The sequence below is a fragment of the Anguilla anguilla genome, chromosome 16, assembly GCF_013347855.1.
Source record: "Anguilla anguilla isolate fAngAng1 chromosome 16, fAngAng1.pri, whole genome shotgun sequence".
NCBI classification, from domain to species: domain Eukaryota; kingdom Metazoa; phylum Chordata; class Actinopteri; order Anguilliformes; family Anguillidae; genus Anguilla; species Anguilla anguilla.
The window spans coordinates 21,903,583-21,930,310 of NC_049216.1; the positions used below are offsets into that span (position 1 = coordinate 21,903,583).

The 26,728-nt window shown below is 40.6% G+C and overlaps 1 protein-coding gene across 2 annotated transcripts in view; it reads right to left on the minus strand.

The window, feature by feature from the left end:
• Window positions 1–26,728, minus strand: part of b4galnt4a (beta-1,4-N-acetyl-galactosaminyl transferase 4a) — a 137,807-nt gene that overhangs the window by 49,741 nt on the left and 61,338 nt on the right. For both annotated transcript variants that reach the window (XR_004762854.1, XM_035396501.1), the window contains exons 4-5: window positions 12,519–12,617; window positions 1,740–1,835 (exon numbers count right to left, since the gene is read on the minus strand). Coding sequence is in view for 1 of the 2 variants with exons in the window: in XM_035396501.1 (XP_035252392.1) it covers window positions 1,740–1,835; window positions 12,519–12,617 (195 nt within the window). In the remaining variant the exon portion in view is untranslated. The remainder of the gene's footprint in view (window positions 1–1,739; window positions 1,836–12,518; window positions 12,618–26,728) is intronic.

Sequence of the window (26,728 nt, forward strand, 5' to 3'; positions counted from 1 at the left end):
CAGATGTGAGATGGTGTAATGATGCAAGGAGCATGACTATTGCCAGGATGGAATGGGAACATTGTGTGGGAGGCTCTAGGTCATTCTCTTCCAGAAGAGTAATTATTTCTATGGCTCTGAGTTAGTCACAGAAGTCGCAGGCATCACAGATTCTATGATGTTTGCCTTTTTTTGGCAGTTCCCTGTTTTTCATGCTTTCTGCAATTTTTCAGCAGTTTTGCTAACTACAATACAGCCTATAGTCAGTTATTATATTCTAATTTTTGATGGCCCCTGTTGATGCTGCTCACTTCTTCTCCTGTAGTTATGGAAACATTTAACTTGTCGGTGACTCAAACCGTGCAATGGCTACAACATGTACCAAATCAACAAACACACAGTAACCCTGTTTTGTATTATTTTAGCAATGCCATTTGAGTGTGCTCTGTTTTGAACAAGGCAAAAAGCAGGTTCTTTTTGTGATGGCCAGAAGTGATTACATACACCAAACCATCAATACACAGTATTTTTTACTAGCGGCAACTACCCACTGATTATTTTTAAAACTTCAAGCACTTGTTAGTTGTGGATGTTATTTCAATCATTTCCCTCTGCTGCACATGAGATTTATTGGTTAATTAAAATAAATTGTTTAAACACTCTTCTGCCTCTTTTTTCAGTTTTCCATGATTTTGAACAGCTTTGGCTGCTCCATAACTTTAGCCAATATTTTCCATGATAAACACCCAACCTTAATTATTACGTGGCTGCTTACTCTGCAACATTTGATTATTTCTCGCTTGGGAAGTTGAAATTGTGTGATTTTTGTTGCAAAGATTCTCTCTTCGATAAATTTAGTAAAGTCAACAGAATACATATTCAGCCACACTTATAATATCTCTGCCCATTATTTGCTCGATCCTCCCTTAAATGTATATGCATTAAGGAGAGATGCACACCTTGGGATGACTCACTGAGCTTCCAGCCCTGCGCGCCAGTTGGATTCGATTTCTAGGGCAGAGTGCGTCATACCTGATGCCTGAAACTAGTCGCGAAAGGCTTATTACATCTGGCCCAATGTGACTTCTGTTTATCCGAGCGCTTGCTCTTAGTATGCATTGTTTTCCTTTCTGTCTGTTTGAGGTCTGATACTCAGTGCCTCAGTAGATTGTAAAGCAGTGGGAGGCTGAAGGAATCTGCAGCACACTGATGCTCTCCTGCTTGTTTGCATCACCAGGGACACTAGACCAGGCAGGGAGGAGTGAACACACTAAAACCATCTTCAAAGTATTTGAGAGCTTTTAACTGCGTGGCAGAATATTTATTATTTGTGTAGAATAATATATGTTATTATTGTATTTCAAAGAAGGGGAAATGCAAATGGATACTAATTAGTTATAAACTAAAGACAGAGAGTCACAAGCAGCACAAAGGAAATGTGAAGTGGGGTTTCCAGATCTTCAGGGAGTGAAAATATGGAGCAGAAAGAAGGGGAACGGACACACTGATGGATGGATGGATGGATGGGTGAGTGTGGGGAATCGGGGAGGGAAATCAAATTACTTCTGCACAAGCCCACATGCATTCACGAATGCACACAGGTATACATGCTATATACCACAACATGTACATGTACACATATGCATACACACTCAATTACAGCCGTATAACAAAAACACAGGAATTCACACCATATACCATACACAACGCACGTTCTTGTGCACACGCACACACACACACGCACACTCACACACACTTACGTGGGGGTAGAGTGGGAAGTGAAGGTTCTTCCTGAGCTGAGTCACAGAGGAGCCACACCAGTCTTCAAACACATGCAGGTTAGCCTGGCCTTTATACTGTGGAATAGGAACAAAGGACACACAGAGAGAAACCATTATCTTTTATATAAATGCATTCATTTACTGGTAGTTATTATTATTGTTCTTGTTGTTCGTTGTATACTACTACAGAAACTGTATATTTCTACTGAGGGATCTGAAAGACCAGAAAAGGTCTATGAGGCGATTCAATCAACATTTATAATTATCATTACAAGCAAGTATTCGACTTTGCCTTCATCGATCACTTTGTGCGTTTGTGTATAAAGAAGGAACACTGCTGACTGAATGCAGATACAATACTTCTAACTCCTTCAGAAAGCCCTTGGATTTACCCTGAACTTTAGGGAACTCAGGCTGGATACTATAAAACAATTGATGAGGTTGAAATTGATGAGACTAAAGTTACAAAGCAGTTTCGAGCTCCTGGCTTGTTGTGGTTTTTCACCAAATTGTGATCACCAGTCTCTCCTTTTCATTCCCATGTCTCTCTGAAAACACACACACACACACACACACATTACATTACATTACATTACAGGCATTTAGCAGACGCTCTTATCCAGAGCGACTTACACAACTTTTTACATTACATTCTATCCATTTATACAGCTGGATATATACTGAAGCAATGCAGGTTAAGTACCTTGCTCAAGGGTACAACGGCAGTGTCCTTACCCGGGAATCGAACCTGCGACCTTTCGGTTACAAGCGCAGTTCCTTACCCACTGTGCCACACACAAGCTCGCGCACGCATGCACACACACACACACAAGCACACACCATCCATAGAGCATTCTCATTGCAGATTAAATAGGGCCAGCCTCTCTTGGATCTTGCAAGGTTTCCGAATGGTGTTACTAGTGGGAGTCTGGCAATCAGTTTTATTGCAATTGAATTTCTCTCTGATATCAGACTGATATCATGATCGATATCAGATCCGCTCAGACATAGAAAAGCTTTCAGCTGAGTAGGAATGTGCTTTTTTATAGTCTGCCATCGATTAACTCCCAGGGTGAGGTCTGAGCCTGGAGCCTTTATCAGTTGGTCAGATACAGAGCCCCCCTGAAATCAGCCACACTTTACCGCGACCACACAGGACAGAGCAACAGCTCAGTCCCCACTCATTCCGGCTCCACTACTGCCCCAGTGTCAGATTTGGGCTGTCCCCAGCACTCCGTTAGATTAAGAACAATGTCCAATCGCCAAATATTCCTTGTGCTGTTTCTATTTTTGCCTTCTCTTTAATGCAACGATTCCACTGGGAGTTCCTCGACAGGACCCGAAGAAAATTGATGTCAGTTTCTGGGAACATTAGTTTCAGGAGCGATGAGCGTTTCCGTGTCTCCTCCAAACACACACACACACACACACACACACACACACACAGACACACGCACACAGATACGCATACACAAAGACACACACACATGCACACACTGTGGTTTCCTTACTCAATAAGGCTGTTGGGTCAGAGAGAGACCAGATTTATCCCAAAACCAGAACTGGGTTTCAGTAAAAATGCATGCTAAGCTCTTGATAGATTTCCCCTGGTTTTCTTGGAAGATTTTATTTGTAGTCCTGGCTCTTTCATGTGATTCTAACTGTCATTTGTAGGAATTTATTATTTCTTTTTTCCATTCTCTTAAATATTATATTTGTATACTTTTAATTTTAAATTAACATCCATAATGTCTATTTTAATTCCATAACCAATTGAAAGTGAAAATATCAATCATTAAAAAATAAAATGAAGTCTGGAAATTCAGGGACTAATGATGTCATTGACCTATATATACTTTACAGCTCAACCAGCCACCATGGAAACCTTTCATCCAATAAACTTTTTTGTGAAACCATGGAAACCAGGCTGGTGGAAACAGTGAGGCCACAATCAGGTAGAACCCTTCACTCTGGGTCGGCCATTTTTTCCCCCTTTTGCTCTTTTGTCACTAGTTGCATGTAAATGGGATCTCCATGGAAACAAACTGACCTGTCTTTCCTCTACAGGATGGGAATGCAGACAGGGGGTGTCTGGTCCCTGCCCAAGCCACACGCCACTTTGATTACGGCATTACAGTAATTGTCAAAGCTGTCGCCCCCGGAGACCACATCACCCCCTTAATGAGACAGCTCTCCCCCTTAAACCATCAGCCACACTCACACTTGAGCCAGCTGGAGTTCAAAATCTTCACCCTGCACTGCTAATGGTAGGAGATCCCAGAATCCCCTGCCAAACGTGGCCTCCTAGCCCTCCCACGAACTGTTTACATCTCTGTTTTTACAAACTTTTTATCCCTTTCATCAGTCAGTCATGTGTGGATTGCAGGTTCCCCACGTTGCAGGGGATTCCAATCCTGAGGCTGCAGTGCTTGCTGGTTATTGGGGCATTTTAGCACTGAAGTGATTAACATAGATCATTGATTAGTTGAAGTGTCCACCTTGTTTCCAAGGGCTAAATTGGCTCATGATTGAAAGGAAACCACACAAAAACACCTGCAAACACTCTTGTCCTCCAAAATAAGTTTAACATCCCTGTTGTAGAGTATTGATGGGATAACAGGGGGTAGCCAAAATGTTTCTTATCACCTTGCATACATCTAACGACAGGTGTACACAAACACAACTTCCATTCACTCTCAGACTAATGCTGAAGACAGGTGTACATAAACACAACTTCCATTCACCTACAGACTAATGCTGATTACAGGTGTACATAAACACAACTTCTATTCACCTACAGACAAATGTTGATGATAGGTGACGGTGTATATAAACACAACTTCTATTCACCTACAGAAAAATGTTGATGACAGGTGTACATAAACACAACTTTGATTCACCTACAGACTAAAGCTGATGACAGGTGTATATAAACACAACTTCCATTCACTAGCAAACAGGCCAAGCAAGTTTAAATGCAGCTTCCGCATGGCCTGGGGGACAGTTTATTTATTATGATTTATTTATTTCATTTAGCACCCAAAGAGGGGCTGTAAATATCCCATTCCCATCCAAATTTGGAATGTCAAATTATCTGCAAGGGCATTCACATTCATGAGCAAACCTCACTGCCGATTTGGGTAGTGTAGACATCCATAGTTAGTCTTCTACAACACATGGTGTCACCAGCTGCTTCTTTTCACACCGTAGACTACAGCTAAGCTTGCATATAGTGGAGTCAGAGGACAACTTTTTGGCTTTAACATGCAGTGCACAGGCACCTAATCAACCAGGAAGGTCGCTAGGTAGTGATGACTAACTCTAACTGGCCGAGCTGTCTCATACTCTTTGTCTACTACTTTGTAAAGCGATTTTGCTGCAGTTTTGTGTAAAAAGTGCCATACAAATAAAATTGATTTGATTAGATTTGCCAAATCAGAAACATAAGTTAAATAAATGTATTTTAATTCTATACAGAAGATATACAGTAATAATCAGTAAACATTTGATACATATATCATCATTTGTATATACTGTATATTCTTGAGTATGCAAAATGCTATATTTTCATGTTTGGCATGTTCAGTTCTGTTCTTTCCATCTTATCTCCATAATGCCACTTGACACTAATTAAATACTTCCTTTCAGTGTGAAATTATTTATAAGATATACTTTTTATTATTTCCTGCAAGGAGGTACAAGGAGATTAATTTGCCCCACGAATCCCCAGCGCTCCAGGCTACCATAAGTAAAAATAGCCTCAGCATATCACGTTTTAATTCAGTGCTTGTTCTCTGTAAATCCAGACTAGACATGTGCTCACTGATGTATCGGCTGGTTATTCATCTGTTCCCAGCGCTCAAACCCTCTGACCTCACACGAAACAGCACAGGCATTGTAAAACACTCAGCCATACAACAAGCACCGGCGAGAGTGGAGAGACATTCCATGCACAGAGAAAAAATAACCTCAAAATGAGTATTTTTTAAAAAGTATCTACATAAATTCAAGAAAGAAAAAACGGTAAAATTTAGTGCCTTGGTTTCTGACAGTGAAGATCAATCCCCATGCTTTCCTCTCTGTCACAATCAAATGTGTGTTCTTCTTGTACAGTATATGCACCGAATGTGCACTGACTGTGCAGATAAGAGTATGCCAAAAAAACCTGCTCTGCATGGAGGATGAGGCTGTTTGAACAGTGCCACACAGAGAGAAAGAAGGAGAGAGGATAGATGGAGAGAGGGAAAGGGGGGAACAGAGAGCTAGAGGAAGAAGGAGGGTCAAACAGAAGAGACAGTTAGAGAACAAGGGGGTTAAGGGGATGCAGAGAGAAGAAAATAAATAAACAAAAAGAGAACAGAAAAGAAACATATAGAGGGGAAGTGGACAGAGAGAGGATGAAATGGAGAGAGAGATGAAAAGCGAGAGGGGAGAGAAAAAAAAGAGGCGCAATGGTGTGTATTTTGCAGTCTGTAAGACTGTGCTCCACGCCACACTATCTCGCATCACTGATCCCACCAGGCTCTGTCCTATATATAGCCTCACACTGATTTAATTGAGCTGGTGTGGTGGGCGGGGTGGAGTTTCCACAAGCCGTGGGTGTAGGAGGACCACATGGTGCAATAACACATCCCGGAGCGAGGCAGCTGCACCTGCAACGTACACAACACACAATACAGGAACCGCAACACAGATTACACAAGCACACACACACCACCCACACACACACACACAATACAGGCACCACAACACAGATTACACAAGCACACACACACCACACACACACGCACACACCACACACACACACACACACGCACACACAATACAGGCACCGCAACACAGATTACACAAGCACACACACACACCACACACACACACACACACACACACAATACAGGCACTGCAACACAGATTACATACGCATGCACACACACCCACGCACACACACACACACACACACACACACCAGAACAAGGCAGGCACCATAACAGGGATTTTGCCTCTGCGTCTACTTAAACACATAAACAAAACCCTGTGACTTCTGGACACCCGAGAGAATATTGTGCTAGAGCTCTCTTCTCCGGGTTTACAAATATGGACTTCCCATTTTAGCTCACTCTCTGATCAGATAAGACAAGGAATCCACTGGGAGAGTCTGTGGACATATCTCTGCACAGAACAGACAAACAGCATGTCAGCACTGCCATATATAGGAAGATGTGTCAGCTCTCCGGACTGATGTGTCAGGGCTGGGTTACTCAACATGTGTAACACATTACCACACAAATGTAAATATGAATATGCAATAAAGCATTATTATTATTATTATTATTATTATTGTGCAAAGGGGGCAAAGGGGACAATACCACTTAAAAGTAATTACATACATAAATACAAGGCTAGTGGGACAAGAAGGTTGGGATGCGGAGGGCAACATTATTAAATTTAAGCAAATATTTTATTAGCGATGAGCTTGTCTGATTTTTATAAACAATATTTTATTAGTAAGAAGCTTGCCTGAGTTTTATAAATAATGCCATTTCAACCCCACCGCCCTTCCTGCTTCATAACACATTTCATTCCTGTGTAATTAACCATCAACAATGTAGTTTCATTACGTTTCAAGCTGTTAATAACACTTTATTTAGTATTAACCTAAAAAACCGCTGCATCACCAATTGGCTGCACTAGGTCATGGAGGGCAGCAGCATACCATAATGGTTATGAAACTGGGCTTCTAATTCAGAGCTTGTCAGTCTTCAGCAAGGTACTTAACCTGACTTGCTTATGTAAAATATCCAGCTGTATTAATGGGCTACATGTAAAAAATGTAAGCTGAGGAAGTTTCAATGGATAAAAACTTCTGCTAAATGCCTAAAATTAAAAAATTTATTGTGGGTAGGTGTTCAGATTGATCCACTTATTTACTGTCAAGTTTGGCTAGATGAGGCCTATTGATATACAAAAAAGTCCCCATTAAAAATGGGGTTATTGAAAACGGCAGGCAGATGTAGGATGGATGAGCCAGCTCAGATCCAAGCCCATTAGAGCACTGTCCTCATTGTTCTCCGATGAGGCCTCCAGGAGGTCCATCACGCACCTCGCCGTTCTCAAACGGAGCATAATGGCATTCGATAACCGGAGGTGGAGAGCTCGTAAATCACGCCGAGAACACAAAGGTCATCCCCACACCCGGTCACCCTCTCCATCTCTCCCCGACGTCTGCTGCTCCGGTGGAGCGTGGCGGAGTGGGCAGAGAGAGTGGTGGAGGAAGAGAGTGAGACGGAGATAAGGTCTGCTCATTTCACAAACAGAGGACAAGAACTGGAAATTAAGTGGTTTGGTAAAAGGAAGAGCAGGCAAAAACTCAAAGGGAAAAAAATTCCTGGGTTTTAAAAGTACAGGAGGGATGTGAATACTCAAGTTAAAAACAGCAGGGCTCCTACGCCTCTCGGCCTCTGGGCCTCTGGGCTACTAGGCTTCTGGGCTTCTAGGCCTTTGGGCTTCTAGGCTGCTTGGCCTCCTGTGTGTGTGAAGCAGTGAACAGGTACCCAGGTGTGTGTAGAACAGAGAAGCTGGGGATTGGGGAGTAGAGTGGGGCAGGACTCATGAAGGCCAGATGGGTGGAGTGTGGAAATTGGGGAGGAAGGAGTTTGGGGTAGAAGGGTATATTTTGGAAAAGTGGGGCAGTGAGGGTTCAGGGTTTTTGGCAGCCCTGGCCTTTCATAGCTGTCATAGCTGTGCTCACACAGTCTGGGGGCGGAGGACTGTGTCTGTGTAAGGAGTGAGAGTTTGTGTGAGGAGTGTGAGTTTGTGTGGGGAGTGTGAGTTTGTGTGAGTAGTGAGTTTGTGTAAAGAGTTTAAATTTGTGTGAGGAGTGTGAGTTTGTGTGAGGAGTGTGAGTTTGTGTGAGGAGTGTAAGTTTGTGTGAGGACTGTGAGGAGTGTGAGGAGTGTGTTTGTGTAAGAAATGTTAGTTTGTGTGAGTAGTGAGTTTGTGTGGAGTATGAGTTTGTGTGGGGAGTGCGAGTTTGTGTAAGGAGTGTACGTTTGAGCGAGGAGTGTGTTTGTGTGGAGTATGAGTTTGTGTAAGAAGTGTGTTTTGAGAAGAGATTTAGACCCCCTTGCAGACATAAACCACACCACATCCCGCAGGCCCACAGAACATTCTGAGAAAAGGACACGGAGTGATCCAGCTGGGTGTGACCTCCACACTGGGCAGAACATAACGTCCATCTGCTTCCCCCTCCTGCCTCATGGAGCTGTGACAGTCAGCATCACTGCCCCAGAAACATTTTCAACAATGCCAGGCCTGACAGGAGAGGACCTTTACTGACAGACATTAATACTCATGCTGAACAGAATCTGAAATGGAAGGCTACTCACTAACAAAAAAATATCAAATCAGTATCATTAGCATCGAGCAGCAAGTTTACTTGTCGGCATCACAATTTTTTTGGATGGTGTGACAAAAGCCAAGCGAACACCTCTGCACATTCAGCTAAAAGGCCCTGAGAATATACAGTGCTTCATTTTAAAAGCGATCAAGCATTACTTCCTTACAGTAATGGAATATATTGCAGCATATAGTACATGCATGGACTTTTTGAAAAATAAACATTTTCACTGCAATGTAATTTTAGAAAAATATATGACAATATCTTAAAACTACAATAATTAGTATACTTGTCCCTACATTATGAAGTGTCACAATATCTTTTCTGATTTTGAAAGTATATTTCACTACACTGCAGTGTATTTTAATCCCATAAGGGGAGATACACCAGAGATATGTGCCCATTGACTCTGTTATGTGAACCCTGGTCATGTGTGTGATTATCATGCAATAAACAAACATGCTAATCACCACCACCCTTTGGCCTGCGTTATATGGGCCACAAAACTCTATAAAGATAATTAATGTTAGGAGTAATGAGCCAGCCAGCCTCAGCTGAGATCTGCATTACCGGGTAATGGGGTTTGGCAGCCACAGCGGTACTCTGGCTCTGAGTCTGAACCGTGAATTTTCATATGGATGCTCGACTGGGACTCTTTCAGCATGAACTGCGACATTTTAACAGCTGAACTGTGAGACTCTTTCAGTTAGCCTTATGCAAGTAGAGCTAAGCTGTGACTAAGTGCCATACTTATGTATGTAGAGCTGAACTGTGACTCTCTGTACCAGCTGAACTCTGACTCAGTACCAGACTCATTCATGTGAAGCTGAACTGTGACTCTCAGTACCAGCCTGTCATTATTCTACATGCCAGAACCCAAATCATGGGGCGCTGATACAACTCCTGCAGCTGTCAGGTAGGTCAAGCCGGCAACATACTTCCACTAGCAGGTTCTTGTGTATCTAAAAGGAACTTTAATACACAAAGAACTGGTCTGAAATTTTTTAACAGAAGAGCAGTGGTTCAAGTAGCATACTCGTATAAATCTATTGAGGGTGTGTGCTCGGCATCTCAAAGACACATTTTTCCCCCAGGGACAGTTTCCAAATACTTATCGACTTTCTTTTCCCAGCAAAATTAAACAAAACCTATTTCAAGTTGCAATTACAGATACAGCACATGTCAAATGATAATAGAAAGACAAAATAAAGAACAGTTTTTCAGAGAACAGCCCAAGGTAATCCTTACTGTTCTACATCAAAAAAAAAACTAAACTAAATTTTACTAATGTATTCCGCTAGCCTGTTAAGAACTGCGTCCTTCATTGCCATTGTCATTCCTTATTTTGTACCATGTGGGGTAGCAGAACAAGCTTGGGGGGGTCCTCACCTTCTTTGCCTTTTGGAGCTCCACAGGCGACATCGAATCACGATTAATTCGATATGCTTGTCACAGTAAGAATCCAGCAAACAAAATCCATTGTCATTTTTAGCCCCGAATATGTACTAACTTGGGTAAAACCTCGATAGAACGTCCAGCGTTTACTCAGAAATCCTCCAGAGGAATTATCACTGTTGTCCGTTTTGCCGTTGTGTACACACCAGAAGTACTGTGTACAATAATGTTGTTATCTCTGGTTTGTATAGATTCTAGGGCTGTGGCTGCATTGTATTTCTACACCCAGCAGGCACAGCCACAAGCATCTGTATCCACACAAAAATATATATCTTTTAGGTGAGAAAAAAAAAACTTAACTTCCACTTCCACTGTGTTTGAGCTTTAGTTACTTTGTTTCAGTACTATTTAGAGTAATTCTGACTATTGGAAAACAAACTCCCAAGGGTTACCTTTCAGAAGGGTCCACGATTATGCCTGTAGTCAAAAGGGTTCAAGAATTGTAACCATTTTATTTTGGGAATGTCATTTTCAGGGTTATGTTAAAAAATGGGGTGCTACTTAAGGGGTTAACTAAGATTCAGCACCCACATTATTACCTAAGACTCAGCAACCACATTAAATGGTATAAATGAGTATATTTTCAGTTGAGCGCATTTATCATATGTTCTATAAGAGGACTTGGATGCTGGACACCCCACCCCCCCAGGAGAAAGCTGATTAATCCTGTCTCCACCTGCCTGTCCCCTGTCTAGCGGTCTGCCAGTCCAATCCCCTGAGACAGCAGCGGGTGTGTAAATCCCTGCAGATCAGACAATAGGTTTGAGTTTGATTCAGTTACTTAACTGGGCCACTCTTCAATTTCTGTGTTTGTGACAAGGATGGCGTAGCCATGTGATCCTGGAGTGCCTTCCCAGCATGGCCTTCCTGCACAACCTGTCCCAGTAATTCCAACGGGAAGCAGTCCCTCCTGGGACATTGGGACTCTCAAAGAGGGGGGTACAATGTAGAGCCCCTGTAACCATGGCATGAGCCAACCATGAGCGTGGCAGAGACACCTCAGAGACTAACCAGGACAGGGTCAGAATGCCCGTCCCCATTCCTCTTTATGACTTTTAAAAGTGTCCTTTCCTGATAAATGAAATGTGCCTCAATGGCACTGAGAAATGCCACAGACAGGCGCCACTGACAGTTCTTTTCACCTCGAGGGTGACGGCTCTGTGTTTCTTTTTTAAATAACACATACAGGACTGGTCAAAGTGGCATTTTCCCAATCTTTCCAGACTTGAATGAACAACACAAAAAAAATCAACTTCCAAAACTGGAAAATAAATATATACAGTGCACTCGTGTCAGGATTTTGAAATGAGAAAATGTCAAAAATTGCTTGTGTTTTTATCCAAGCAGCCAAAAACGAGCTTTGTTTTTGAAGCTCACTTCCTTGTCTTGTTGACAAATGTTGCTCACTAGCACCAAGGCATCTGGTTGCAGTATAGTTCTATCAGCCACCCATTTCAATGTAAGCCAATGGTACAAAATACGAAGTCAATAATTTTTTCCCAGAAAAGCATGCAATCGCAATAGGTGTCTTTGTCTAATGTCTCCCCATGTGGCGACTTGTTATTTTAGTTATTGTGTCCTCTGGACAATATTTTTATATTTTGTAAACAAATCAGAGACATCACTGCTGAGTCACTGTGCATCACTCGGGCGAAGGGGGGCAGTATTTAACATAACATAACATAATATAACATAATATAATGACGAGAACAGACCATTCAGCCCAACGATGCTCGCGATTTCACATGCTTAATGGAGGACTAAGACCCACCCAAGTTTTGAACAACATACCGACATGAAAACTGCACTTCCTCGGTTTCAAACCACTTTTCACAAATCCATAAAAAGTAAATGGGTGATGTCACAGTTACTTTTTCCATATTTTTTTCTAGAGTCTATGGTCTTACCTCTGGCTTCCATGGTAACTTGTTCAGCTTCTGGGCGAGAAACTTCTTCATGTCTGCTATGTCTCTTCCATCCTCTTCCAATGTATTGGACTCTTCTTCCTGCAAAAGAAAAAAACATTTTTCCAGAAACCGCACGACTCAAAGACAGAGACATGTTAATTGCCTTGACACACAAGAACTCAGAGACAGATAGCGAGGTTAAGAGAGAGAGAGATACAGGGAACAAGCAAGGGTATGCTATTTGCTTTTTTATCTATTTTTTACCAAGCATGTGTAAGTCAAAGTTCCACCACAAAGGGACTCATCAAACCAGTAATTGCTGCCTTACTGAATTAATCATAAACAGTGATTCATAATAACTTTTTGTTATGCACAGAGGGCAGCAGGGAGAGTTTTTTCTTCTCCCTTTATGTCTTTGCTACTTCTGTTCAATTTGACATCTTTTCTCAGAGGAAAACAAAAACTGGTTGAAAAGCAGCTCTGCTTTTTTAATATCTGATTTGATGTCAGCAAAGAGGGTTGTCCTTGGGAGGTCCAGGACAACTGGGCATGTGACTGTGGCCACCAAGAACAGGCCATTCCACGTGCGAATGAGTGCATGTTGAGGAAATTCCCCCGGGTATCAAGGAAATCCACCTTGTGACTGATGATGCCCTGACCTGGCTCAACAACTTGGACCTGTCTCCATGGGCTGCTGCAGTGGTCACACATAAACAGCAGCAGTAGCACAGCACCTTGGTAAAAACAAAATGTGCTTTCTGCAAAACAGTGTACTTTCACTGTTTTTTTTTTTTTCTCGACCGGTGTGGTGTATGGACACAACAGAAAAGCCCTGCATGAAAAATATGAATTGGTTCAGACTTTCAATCTACATCCTCCAAGCAACATAAGTATTATCCAGGCTTGTGCTAAACATGCTAAAGAAAATTAACCTATGAAATCCAACAGATCACCCATAATCAGATGTTAATCATAGTCTCATAACTACAATAAGCCTCTGGCATACAGTTTAAACTATGTCATAATAACCATGAAGAATAATCCTAAATATATTTTGTGTTTGCTGGAATGAAAATGATCACGTGTCCTCTAAAGCAGCAAACCATAGCGTCAGGGTCAGAGAAAAGCTTAGACACAAAGTCACAATTACAACTACAGCATCGACTGCTGCTCCCCATCCGCCTCTAATCCTCCGCGTTAGACTCTCGTTGTAATCCTAAATATATCCCCGTCATCCAGCTGGGATCGGAGCACAATGCCTTATGTAGACAATGGCGGAAATGACAAGGATCTCTGTTTATGAAATATCACAAACTTACGTCGACCACAAGAGTGTAGGCCTAACTGCCAACTGACACACTCCAATCAGCAGACTTAGGGCTACTGGTTTTCAGACAGCTACAGCTGCTTGAGGAGCGAACGTCAGGCGGATGTTTTCGAAAAACAGCAGTCCTGCTAAAATTTGTACCGTTCCCATGAGTCCCTTTCAACTTGCGCCTTGTTTTAAACCAGCACGGTAAAAACGTGTGCTGTTTGAAATGGCATTAAAAAAATAGAACAAATAAGCGACAAGAATCCTAAAGACTCCTCACGGTTGAAGAGCGGAAGTCTTGTCACGTACAGGACAGCATCTGGATAAGTGACGGAGGAAAAAAAAGAGCAACTAAAATAAGTCCCCAGACAGCCACGCAAATTTTCTTTTTTTATACCTTTGCCATTTCTAAGTTTAAAAGATGAAGGGCTGTCTCTTGTAATGACAAGTAAATGTGACAGCTGGCTCTATTCATATCTGCCAGGGAATACACGAAGGCGACAGGCTCCTTCAAAAGAATATATTACACACACACACACACGAATGCATGCGCACACGAACGCACACACACACACATGCACACACATACACACAAAGAATTAATAAAAAATTATAGATAAACTTCTGTAAAAATAGTACAAATCTTTTGCGATATACTGTAGGTACAAGCAATGCTTTATTGGAGGAATTGCATGGGAAACAGAATTGTCCTCCAGTAAGCTAATTATGTACTTCCAGGATATTAATGCACTGCAAGCTGCCCCCAATAAATTAACCTCAGTCAAATACATAAACAAACAATAAAAAAGAGAGTCTGCATTAGATATTAGTAGCCAATAACTGTAGGCCTATACCTAATTCGCTATTATCCAGAATATCTCTGGTTATGAGATCAATTATACTGGACGTACGCTACCTAGCAAAGGGCATGATTGAATCATTCTGTCACTGATGATTCTACTGATTATATTGCAGCATATTTCATCATGCCAAGACATTTTGTAATTCATTTGGGTTCATATAAAAAAGTAGAGCTCAGGTATGACCTTGTGCATTAAACATGAAAGTAAACTGTGTCATATTTACTGCTGAGCTGATTAGAGAGATCATCAATCCAGTTGAATAGGCACCAGAAGCTTTGGTTGCATTTTTTCCCCATTTCATATAAATCACTGTGCATTGCAATATTGTCAATTGAAAAGTGTCATATTGCACTGATCAGCTCCTTTACAGTAGCCTTTAAGACCCTTTCCAGAACAGGCCTACCGCATTAAAAACTTTTTAAAATAGAAATGATCTAATGTTGTCAATGCCCAAATTTGTAACTGCTACATGGAGGAACTGATTACTGAAAAAACATGAATAATTAATCATGGCCTAGAATAGCCTCATCACATCTGCATGCACAGGAACTGTATATTAAATTCTCTGAAAGCAGTGTGATCATAAATCTACTGATGTTAAAAAATATATCCTGTAACACACATGAATGATCAAGCATATTGTATGCTGTAAATGTGCCCATCAAATGAATTTATACATTAATTTTCTATGTCCTTTGTATTCACAGGAGTGAGCTCCCACCATAGTGATCCCTTTGCAATTAATGAATCATGCTGCTTGGCAAAGTCAATATTGAGCTGGCAGTCAGAGGCAGAGGTGATGCTGACACTAATATGCAGAACAGTGTCCTCTCTCTTCTTTGTGTTGGGAAATGCTTTGTTTCCCTTAAGATTTATTCTCCAGTGGTCCGCTACCCTTTCAAAAGCCTAGCAGACCAGCAAGGCTACAGACATAACCTGGATCCTGAACACTAAGGAACACACCTGAAGATAGGTGGCCTAAGCCACTGGGACAGAGCAGTGTCAAAACATGAATCAAACCGATAAAATATTTACAAGAAAAATGTCTATTCAATGTACTACATTTAAAATAAAGGGAAAATAAATGTAACTAGCTATGAGAATTCACATAAAGTTTCATTTATTGTATGTATTATTGTTGTATGTATAGTACTTTCATTTAACTTTAATGAATTTAACAAGGTTAAACTGGAATGCCAGCCAATTACTTTCCAAGTAAAACAAACGAACAGTAGCATGATATCAAAATACTGACTTTTAAAAAAAAGATTGCTAGGTTAGTGGCATAGTAGAAATTAATCTTAGCAGAGCTTGTTATGTCATAATACAAAGAAAACAATGCATGCAATAAAAAACAAATAATACATATTTAATTAAGATGAGAATCAATAATTAATGCCATGTATTAATGGTAAAATTTGGTTTATTGGTTTTATTGATTGTACTTAAGTATCAAAGAGGCCTGTTGTGCTAATGCTCAGAGCTGTAGAGTCAGTATATTTCAGCATCTCTGCCTATATTCCTTCTGCAGACTGAAGCCTGAAGCCTGTCTAATATCCTATGCTACCACTGTGACCCCTATAAAAAGCAGTTTGAACCACAGCCAATGGCTGTGTGCATGCTGCCAACTTCTCAGTATCAGGGTCCTAGCAGTATTACATGAAATGCAGAGTTCACAACCCCCTATAATTGGTGGAAGTACCATGTGCTGTCAATCATTGACATGTATGAGCCAATCAAAAGACTTTATACAAATAAAATACCAAGCATTTATAGACCGTGCCCATTTTTGGGTTCCTAAATACAGGCTTTTTAATTACCATGACTTAATGAGAACAGGAAGACTATATCACGCAAAGCCAAATAATAAATCAACTGCTAGCATCTCCTTAGCATTTTTGCGTAACACACTGTGTAATAAAAGCACAGGTGAACCGTGATGCCATTTTTTTAAAGCCAGTTCAACAGCAGCTTGAAGATACAATTAGAAGGTAATGTTCAGGGATGTTAAACTTAAGAAGGAAAAACACTGTGTACAAGCCCTGTGAAAGGCTTGTACAAGGGTCACTTGGAGAAGGCACAAGCATTAAATCCAGACTGTGCCTACACTAACTGCTACTGGGAGTCTCACAGGACAATGCATACTGTAACTGGCCAGAGTGTTGTCCAAGGAAGAGAGGAATTCTCTGCCTCATTCTGCAGCAGCTCTGCAGTATATTGCTAAAACTTTAAAAGGGGAAATCTAATTCAGTTTTATGGTATAGTAGTTATTGATCACGATACTGCTGGATAGCAAAAAAAAAGCTACATGTTTTTATCAGCTGTAGTCATCTTACTTGCCTTACTTGTCTGAGCCTCTTAGACTCAGCTATGCATTGCTGTTACATTTATGCTACATGCATCACCTGTGAGGGGTCTGGAATGGTTTTAGCTCAATCACTTCTATTCAGTATCTATTGTTAGATAGAAAAACACTACGTTTGCAAATAAACCCCCAACTTCCTATCCACAATTTTAAGTCTATTTCAGAAGAGGATGAGTTTAGACTGCACTGCACAATGAGTGGGAATGAGAGCTGGATAACTTAAAAAATTAAAATGAAACTAATTCCTTGTGCCAGGTTACAGAGAACAAAGGCACTACCCCGCAGATGCACTCTGGGAATGGGAAACAGCTGGAAACAGGACTTCACAGTATCAGAAAGGTTAATTAATGCCTCTCGTTAACTACAAATGAGGCTAGCATACATGCAGAAGTCTGGGGCATATGTTAGAGTGTCTGCCTCCAAGCAGAGCAAAATAGTCCAAGCCCATTTTTATTTTCTGCAACCTGTGAAATAAAGGTTAATAACTCAAGTAAAGTAATGACTTTATCCCACTTTCTCCCCTTCATTAAACCTCATAAAATCCCAAAGACATACTTCATTTAAACAGGGGAAATGCATTACATTATTCTTTTATAGCAAATTTATTTATCACAAGCAATAAACATTCTCACAATTTTCCCTGTTAACGCACTCTATAACTCACTCACTCAGCTGCTTTGTAATTGGTATCTGAAATCAAGAGGATATAATGTGAAGTACCTGCTCAAGGTACAACAACACTCAGGACACACTGGGAGTTTAACCTATGACCTTAAGGTTCAGAGGCCATAGTAATCACTGCAATGCTGCACGAAATTCACTCAAGCATCTAAATAGCCATTTCCAGAGCAGGGAAATGTTATGGGATTGCGGGAATATTCCATGAGAGCCCAAATGCAATTCAGCATGCAAACACTATCTGAACCTGAGGCACATCTGAAAAATGTCTCAGATTCAATCGGACCATACTGTGCTTTGTTTTTAACTTTGAGACCCAGTTTTAAAACAAGCATTACATCTATGCTTCACCAGCCGTGAACTTGTCATTAGTTTCTGACATTCGCTCTCAAAGGGCCAGGGGCATTATGGGTTAAGATGATCTCCCTACTGTCAGCCCAGTGCATGCTCCAGTGGTCTCCAGTTGATACTCAGATATGGATACTTAGAAATGCCAAAACAAAGCAAAACAATACAAAAACAAGTGCAATCTCTTTTATAAAAAATATAAAAAATGAAGAGTGTGCTCTGTCTGTTGTTCTCTGTGACTGATCTTCAGACAGACAGGCAATTCACATGCTAAAGGTAATGTTTACTGGGAGTCTCTTTCTCTTTTGCAGAGATGTGCTTGGAGCACCAGTCGAGAGGGAGACAGGCCTTTGATTTAACAATACAGCACAGCTAATGCAGACTGCCGATAGCAGCTCACTTTTCCCTCATTACAAAGAGCCATTCCCTCACATCTTCAGACAAGTGGAGCATTTCTCCAAAAAAAGGAGGGGGGTTAACAATGAGAGCAAGAGAGTCCTGGAGCTTATCGGCTGTTCGGTTTCAGCTGAGATGGCAAAAGAGACGACTGCCAGTTCTTTCACTTCGGTCAAAGCAAAAGTAATGCAATAAAATTAAATATAATGCAGGAAATCTGTGCCAGGCCATAACCACACAGGCTGGTGAAAGTGTTCTTCTGACAACAGTTATTATCTAGACGTGATAAAACTTATATTGAAGGAGTGCTAAGTTATGCGTCTTTTTATATTATGCTGTGCATAAAAACTAGAGATGATTAGAAATAGAGCCAGCATAAAAAATGATGGAGACACGCTGTGGTGACATTTTTAGAAGCATGATCTAGTGTTGCGTTTGAAGTATGAATTCATCTCAGTTCCTACTGCTAAAAATAGCTACCATAGCGGCATAGTGGCAGCAGTGTAGTATAATGGTTATGGAATGGATCTGGGCTTGCAACCCAAAGGTTGCAGGGTCGAATCCCAGGTAGGACACTGCCGTTGTATGCTTGAGCAAGGCAAGCTGAATTGCTTCAGTATATATCCAGCAGTATAAATGAAGAATATGTAAAATGCAGAGTTGGGCAAGTCGCTCTGGATAAGAGGGTCTGCACAATGCTAGGAATGTAATGTAATAATGGAAGGTGATACATGAAAGAAAAAAGTTTTTTTTTGTTATGTTGATAATGAAGCAAAATTTAAAGTGATTGATTTATCTGTTGTAAAGCAAACACACTATGGAAAGATCTTTTGAATCTTCCAAGTACATCTGTGCCATTTTTGGATTTTGGGAAAAAAATTATTTAACCAATACACATTGGCTTCCCAAAGTAGGACTGTAGGGGTTTAAACACCGAGTGACAGGTGCGAAAAAATGACTCTGAACCTTTTGGAAAAGTCTATCTCCCAGACACGCATGCAAACACATACAGAGACAAACACATACAGAAACACACACATGCACACAACCACACAGAAAAATATACACGCACAAAGAATATTCAATAATAAAAAAAGAGATTTTGTGCTTTTAAGCATTGTACTACTCAGTCAGAACAGTAAAATTAAATAAATAAAGTTGACAAATGAAGTAAGGATGCTGGTTTTCTCATTTTGAATGAGAATCATGCTGTTGAGATAATATGTGACATTAATTAGAAAGGTCAAACCATCCTACTCGGCCTAAAGTGTTTTTCAACAGACTCCAGTCTTGGAATGTTTTTTGCCACTTAAAAAATAAGGGGGGAAAAACACCAAGAGGAAAATTTCTCACTTCAAAAGCTTTCGTCCACTAATTAAACCAGACAGCTAATCAGATGAGCACAGTATTTGCTCTTTTGCTGAAGAATCTATTTGCCTAATAATGCTCTGTTTAGGCATACGTTTGAATATTAAAACCATCAATGTGGTAAACGCAGATAATGAGTCTGTGCAGCATTTCATGTTGTCACGCCTTTTTATACCCCCAAACAACTTTAAAGGTCAAAGCCGAGGGCAAGCTCTGAGGTTGACCTGCAGTGAGAGTAACTGCCATCTCTGCCCTTACTCATTAGAGTGAGTGATGGTGGCTCCCATTTTCTCTTTGGAAAAAACTACACTTCCCACGCTGCCTTGCAAATTAAGCACCAGATAATGATGGAGAGAGAGAAATGTCATGTAAATAATCATGTGCAGAGGGAATTGCATGCTGAGAGAGGGGTGCCAGAAGATTACATCAAGTGATAAATACAACAAAAATGTGTAAGGACACCAAGTGTCACGATCTTCTACCAGCACAATGACAGCAACCACGGGGGTAAAGATATAATACATAACAGGTTGATTACTGAGAAAAATAAATCTACAGAGCTTAGGCTAGCCACATGTATTTATTATGTATTGTCTACGATAAAAATGCATTGACAGAAGCACAGTGTACCCTAATCTATGGGAGGGGAATAATCTTTACTTTTTCGTGGACACTAGTACAATATATCAAATCACGTACCACACCTCTGTAAAACCCATTAAAGAACATTTATTTATTTATTTATTTATTTATGTATGTATTTATTATGGGTGGGTTGGGTTGGGGTCTAGTTTTTGAGTGATAGCCTAAATCTTTCATAAAATTAATATCCCAAACTGTCAGTGGATGCAAACTGCCTAACACAACACCATCATCCCACAAACTCTGCCTGTTTCCATGACAGCTCATGACGGAAATGTCAGGCTGGTTTATCGGGCATCCAAACAGCGCAGGATGACCCCTTGGCATTTTACTGTGCATTGACACAGAGGGGAAAATGCCACGGGTGGTAAGCACGTCTCCCCTTGTTTGAGAACCCAGCCCCTCCCCCCTCCAGCTCTGCGCCACCTCCCTCCCGCCATTAACACTGGATTTCTGTGGTTAGCTCTGATTTAATGTGGCCTTGGAGCTGGCTGTGTCTGGTGCTCTTTCTGTGCCAACCTGGCTGACTGAACCGGGACTCAGGTAAAGCGCCTTGGATACAGATACTGCAGCTGATTTTAATACAGGGCGTAGCAGCATCAGGAAAATGGAAGATGGTAACCAATGGGAGAGAATGTGGAGGAAATGCACGCCTATAAACACACACCTGCTGACCACACACTCACACCCACTCGAATTTGAAAAGATGGAACACAAATCCTTTTGAGAGGTTTAGAAGTATTTGCACAATTTTCATTATGTTTGTATGCCATACAGGCATACTGACATACTTAAAATTTTAAAAACACCTTCCCTTTATCCCTTATCTGAATATCCTCTGAAACCCCCCTGGGTATTTGATATAATTCTAGGCACAGTTATAATCTTTTCCATGATGAAGCTCTGACAAAGTAGCTGCTAAGAGTATCTGTGATATCTTTATTGTTACAAAGTAAAGCCTCTTCTCAACACCCGTCCAATTACTTTCTGCATCTTGACACTTTTTCAATTTCTCTGCTTGAAAACTTTTCAAAGAACCTTTTAGCCACCACTGGTTCTTTTTTTTCTCTTTTTTCACCCTTGTGCTGATTTTTACAGTATACCTTATTTCTCTCTGTTTTGAAATTGATATTCCTGTCTTTTTGATTTCAATATATTGATTTGAATATATTCAAAATAAATTATAAAAAGTAAGAAATGACATAATTATAACACAAATTACACTTTTACTCCAAGACCAACACCAGATCTGATATCATGGAAAATTTCAAATAATTATTTGACCAAGGTCTGTCCAAGATTGGTGAGCAGAAGCTGTGTAATTACAGTAAGCTTAAAAAAACAACACAGCCTTTCCTGTCTATCATATTTCTACCACAAATTAATGAAAGTCACTGGCAGTCAGTGGTGATTGCCCAACAATGACCATGCTTTGCTAAGCCACTAAGGTCATCTCTTGCAGCATCTCAATTCAAAATGGCAGGCAACCAAATCTGTCATAAATCTTTATACATGGTCCTATGTATGCTGGGAAGATTTTGCTTTATTAATGGATGAGCCACACTTGTGGGGAGGCCACTGCTTTGCATACGCTTGTTGTTCCACATTTGTTCACTACCTGCAGATACACTAATGATTAACTAATTTATTTAACAGACACCCTTGTCCAGAACAACATACAGATATTGCAGATTTTACCTGTTATCAATGGACACAAGGTCATTTAATGAAAAACAATCAGGCTAAGTACATTCAGGCACAACAGCTCAATTCTCCAATATTCTTATACATGCAACCTCTTGCTAAGATTGTAAGCCCTTAATGAGAACACTGCACAAAGCTGGGAATACTGCAATGTGCTCTGATCACCATTCAGACGACAAGACTGTTAAACAGATCCAGACTGGGAAATAGCAGGAGCTAAATTTGTTTCTTTTGATATGTGACAATGTCACCTTAGGATGTTTAGTTCCTGTTGCAAAGCTTGTTTTCTTCCTTCAGCTTTGAGAGCCAAAAAAAGAAACCAGGTACTGAAACTGGGAGGAATGTAAATACACAGGTGAGCTCTGTAGAATGTAGACTTGAGTTTTAAAAATGTAAGTGAAGATGATTTAGTTTTTACATAGTTTTAGAGTACACGTTCAGCTTTAAAGCTGTTTTGTGTGTCTATAGCCGCGTTTCCACCGCAGGAACTATACCCCGGAACTAGGAACCTTTTGAGGAACTCAGTGCGTTTCCACCGCAGGAACTAGGGTCTAAATTTAGTTCTGGGGGCTTTGTTTTACCCCCCAAAACGTTCCTGCTCGGGGGGTAGTACTTTCCGAAAGTACAGGAACCTTTTGGGTGGAGCTTTCAGCGCTGAACATTTCTGATTGGTCGAGTACTCGTAGCATTTGTGTTGTATTTATTTTCCGCCATTACCCGCCATGTTTGAAAATATGCAGCGGCAAACCAATTTATTTTCATAATAACTTCAAATCAAACTTGTATGTTATGCGGCGCAGTAGCCTACTTTTGGTTATAGCCTGTCAACGTCTTGGAATTATAACGTGTGCTCTTCTGTTCTTTTCTTGCTTTAGTATTCGTTTTATAAAATGCTAAGCATTCGTGCTGGGACAGCATATTACGTAGGCTACCAAAACATTCAAACGGATTAATTCGGTTGCTGAATATTTTCTTCCGGATTTTCTTTGTTAGCCCGTTGTAATTGACTCAAAACGTTTGATACAGTTATGTGAGGTATGCGGTAGTTCTGCATAATTAACATTGGTGATACAGTACAAGCAAACTGGAAATCACCTTCCGCACTTTTTATCCGGGTAAAATAACAGGTTAATTCTAGTAATCTTCCCTTTAGCTTTTTCAGACTGCCGTAATTTTACTCAATTTTACTGCCATTTTTCAATTCCACGAAAAGACCAGGAAGACTATGGACTCATTTATGGTGCATGGTTCGCATCTGGAGGGCACACTTCGCTGCTCGGCTAGCAGTAACTTCGAAGGAAAGCAAACGGTGGCTGTACCACTACTAATTTACATTTTCACGCAAGTCCGAGTTTTCGTTCTATTCTTGTCATTTTGCGATTAGACTATATGGAATTGACGGCGAGAAAGTAATAAAACAGCAAATTGTTTACAACGTGTGCATGTTTTCTGCTGTTAATGAATGTGTTTGAGAGGATATATGAAAATCAATAAATACAAAAGTAACCATATATAGTCATTGTTGGTAACCCGTTGTATATAAGTGGAATAAACCCCTCCGGGCTGTCCCGGTTATTAGAAAATAATGTAGGCTACTTCGGTGGTAGTATGGGGTTACAGAAGAAATCATATGACTGATGGACCGACGACAACGTCAGTGGGCTAATTTGCCTAATCTTCGCGGTACTTTAGACCCCGGTGGAAACGCAGACAACCATTGGCTGAAGGAACCTTTTAGTTCCTGGTAAAGTAGTTCCTGGGACTGAAAGTTCCGGGTAATTTTGGTGGAAACGCGGCTATATATAGTCATTGTTGGTAACCCGTTGTATATAAGTGGAATAAACCCCTCCGGGCTGTCCCGGTTATTAGAAAATAATGTAGGCTACTTCGGTGGTAGTATGGGGTTACAGAAGAAATCATATGACAGATGGACCGACGACAACGTCAGTGGGCTAAATTTGCCTAATCTTCGCGGTACTTTAGACCCCGGTGGAAACGCAGACAACCATTGGCTGAAGGAACCTTTTAGTTCCTGGTAAAGTAGTTCCTGGGACTGAAAGTTCCGGGTAATTTTGGTGGAAACGCGGCTTATGCAGACAGGGTAATGCAAGACAGATTGACAGGCTGTCTCCTTTACAAAACAAACTCTTTTTAAATGCTGATTTTTTTTAAAAACTGCAGGTCCCTGAGAATTTTCAGTGGAGCATGTAACAAACATGTACAAGCATAAAATAATAATGTGTTCAGATTATTGGTGAAAAGAGAGGTTTCTTTTTAAAAACTGCCAATAATCTTATATGGATAGTACTGGTGTCTAACGGGTTAACACATTTCAAAAATAGCGATTTGGCCATGGTCTAAAAGTGCTGTCTCAAAACAAGCAGTGTTCTCAAGGTTGCTGGTCACTCTATTGAACACTTGAACACATTTGACCTTTGCAATCTCAAGCGTAGCATTTTAAAACAGACATGGAGTGGCCAGTGCTCAACAATCAATATAATGGGCTGGGTTAAGCCAGGACCAGAACCACCTCCTTCGCACCACACACCAGTAGGCCTATGGTGAACTTTCTCTGACACAGCCCTGGCCTGCTGGCATAGCTGCTCTATGTGGCTGTTTAGGGCCACAACTATCAATGGGTCACACAATTTAAGTAAAAAAAAAATGTTTTAAAGATATATTTTAATTGTGTGGTATTCACATGATGCCATTGTTCTTGTACTGGTTCTCTGTCCATGATTGCTTTTCCCCCCGGTCCACAATCTGTTCCCATTGGTTCAGTGTTGTTTAGGGCCACCCAAAAGCTGAGTTCTCAGTGTTAGCTCACTCCAGGACACCTGTATTCTCTTTTCTTTTCTTTTCAGTTTTCTCTTTTCATGTTCTATCTCTCCTCAAAAAAAATAAACCTTGTCCAGCATTGTGAGATTTTCTCTGTTGAAGGATATGGCCCAGAATGACACGTTTCTTACCTGAAGTGAATTTCATCCTCCCTCCTCTGACCTCTCTTTCCCCCCGTCTGGCTGATGTTCACACAGCGCTCTTATTTAAACCCTTTGGCTTAAAAACAGAAGAGCCTACATCAAAGAAATTCACGCTTACAAAAAGGGAAATATATACACTATACATTTCTTTTAAATACATCTCTGAGAAATGTATTTGTATTTATTCTTTCAATAATCCAAATGTTTACAGTAAATAATAGAATGTCATTTCTGTAAGAGCAGAACTACATTCAAAAAAGATTTACACCAAGGGCCAGATTTACAGGCATAAAACTTGCAGCGCAAATTGGGGCCGGACGCGGGTACGTTGGTGTGTTCGCAGTGTGCGTGAAATGGATGTCTTATTCACTAAGGCAACAGGTAATTACACAATCAGCGAATGAGACTGCCTATTAATAACATTATTCCTGTTTTGCAATGAAGCAGAGCTTAAAAGACGCAGTTTAAAAACTCCTGTTTAGTGCATTGAATATTTTCATAGGATGTGTGGAAATGTATGCAGCTTCTGGTGTGGCATTAGAGTGTATCCAGCACTATGGACAGCGCATGACAAAATGGCAGCTGTGATATTCCAGCTGCGGTGGCAATTGTTAATTGATCAAATCAAATCAAGTGCAAGTGCAACAATGTAATGTTGCAAGACGCTTAACTACTGCCAGAGTGAAATGAGAACGTTGTATAGGAGGTTGTAGTCATCTTCTATTTCTCACAGACGAGTAATTATTTCCACTGCTGGGAGTTTGTCACAGGTGTCACTGATTCGATGATTTATATCTTATTCAGGCAGCTCCTAATTTTTAGAGCTTTCTGTGATTTTTTGGCAGTTTTGTATGGTAACTACAAGCATTTTGCTGTAATCAAATGTATAATGGCCCCAGTCAACAGAAACAGTCAACAGTCCTGATGCTGCTCACTCCATTTCCTGTAGCTACGGTAGCATTGTCAGTGACAACAGGCGCTTCATCAAAGACTCAAACCTTACAATGTAGGCTACAAAATGTACTTTAAAGAAATAAAACTTCAAAGAAATAAAAGCAAGCAGGAAGTAACCCTGTTTTTAATTATATAGTAATGCAATCACTAAACCTGAAAATCGAACAAGCAATTCCTCAACCTCAAGTTCCCTAATAACAGTACCACACTGTTTCCCAGAAACCTCTTGAACTCAGTTTAAATTAAAACAGTTGTAAAACTACACTGTAAGTACTAAAATATGTATATGAATAAGGCAGATAAAAGATGTTCTAAAACCAATCTTATAAAAAGTAATGGCAGGAGGTTGAATTGATCAAGCCCATATGACAAAGTAATCTCACTTTACCTCGCCCACCCAGACATTCAGGGAGGTCTCAGAACACCACAGACTGAAGCTTAGTCTTTGTGTTTAAAACACAATGGGAAAAAAGTACGTGCCAAAGAACCTTAAAGAGGCCAAGGTGAACTTTTGGCCAGGGTACAACATTGTACAACATTGATAGGCTTTCTCCTTTTATCTCAAAAAACCCAAAGAAGGACTCAGTGGCTGGGAAACC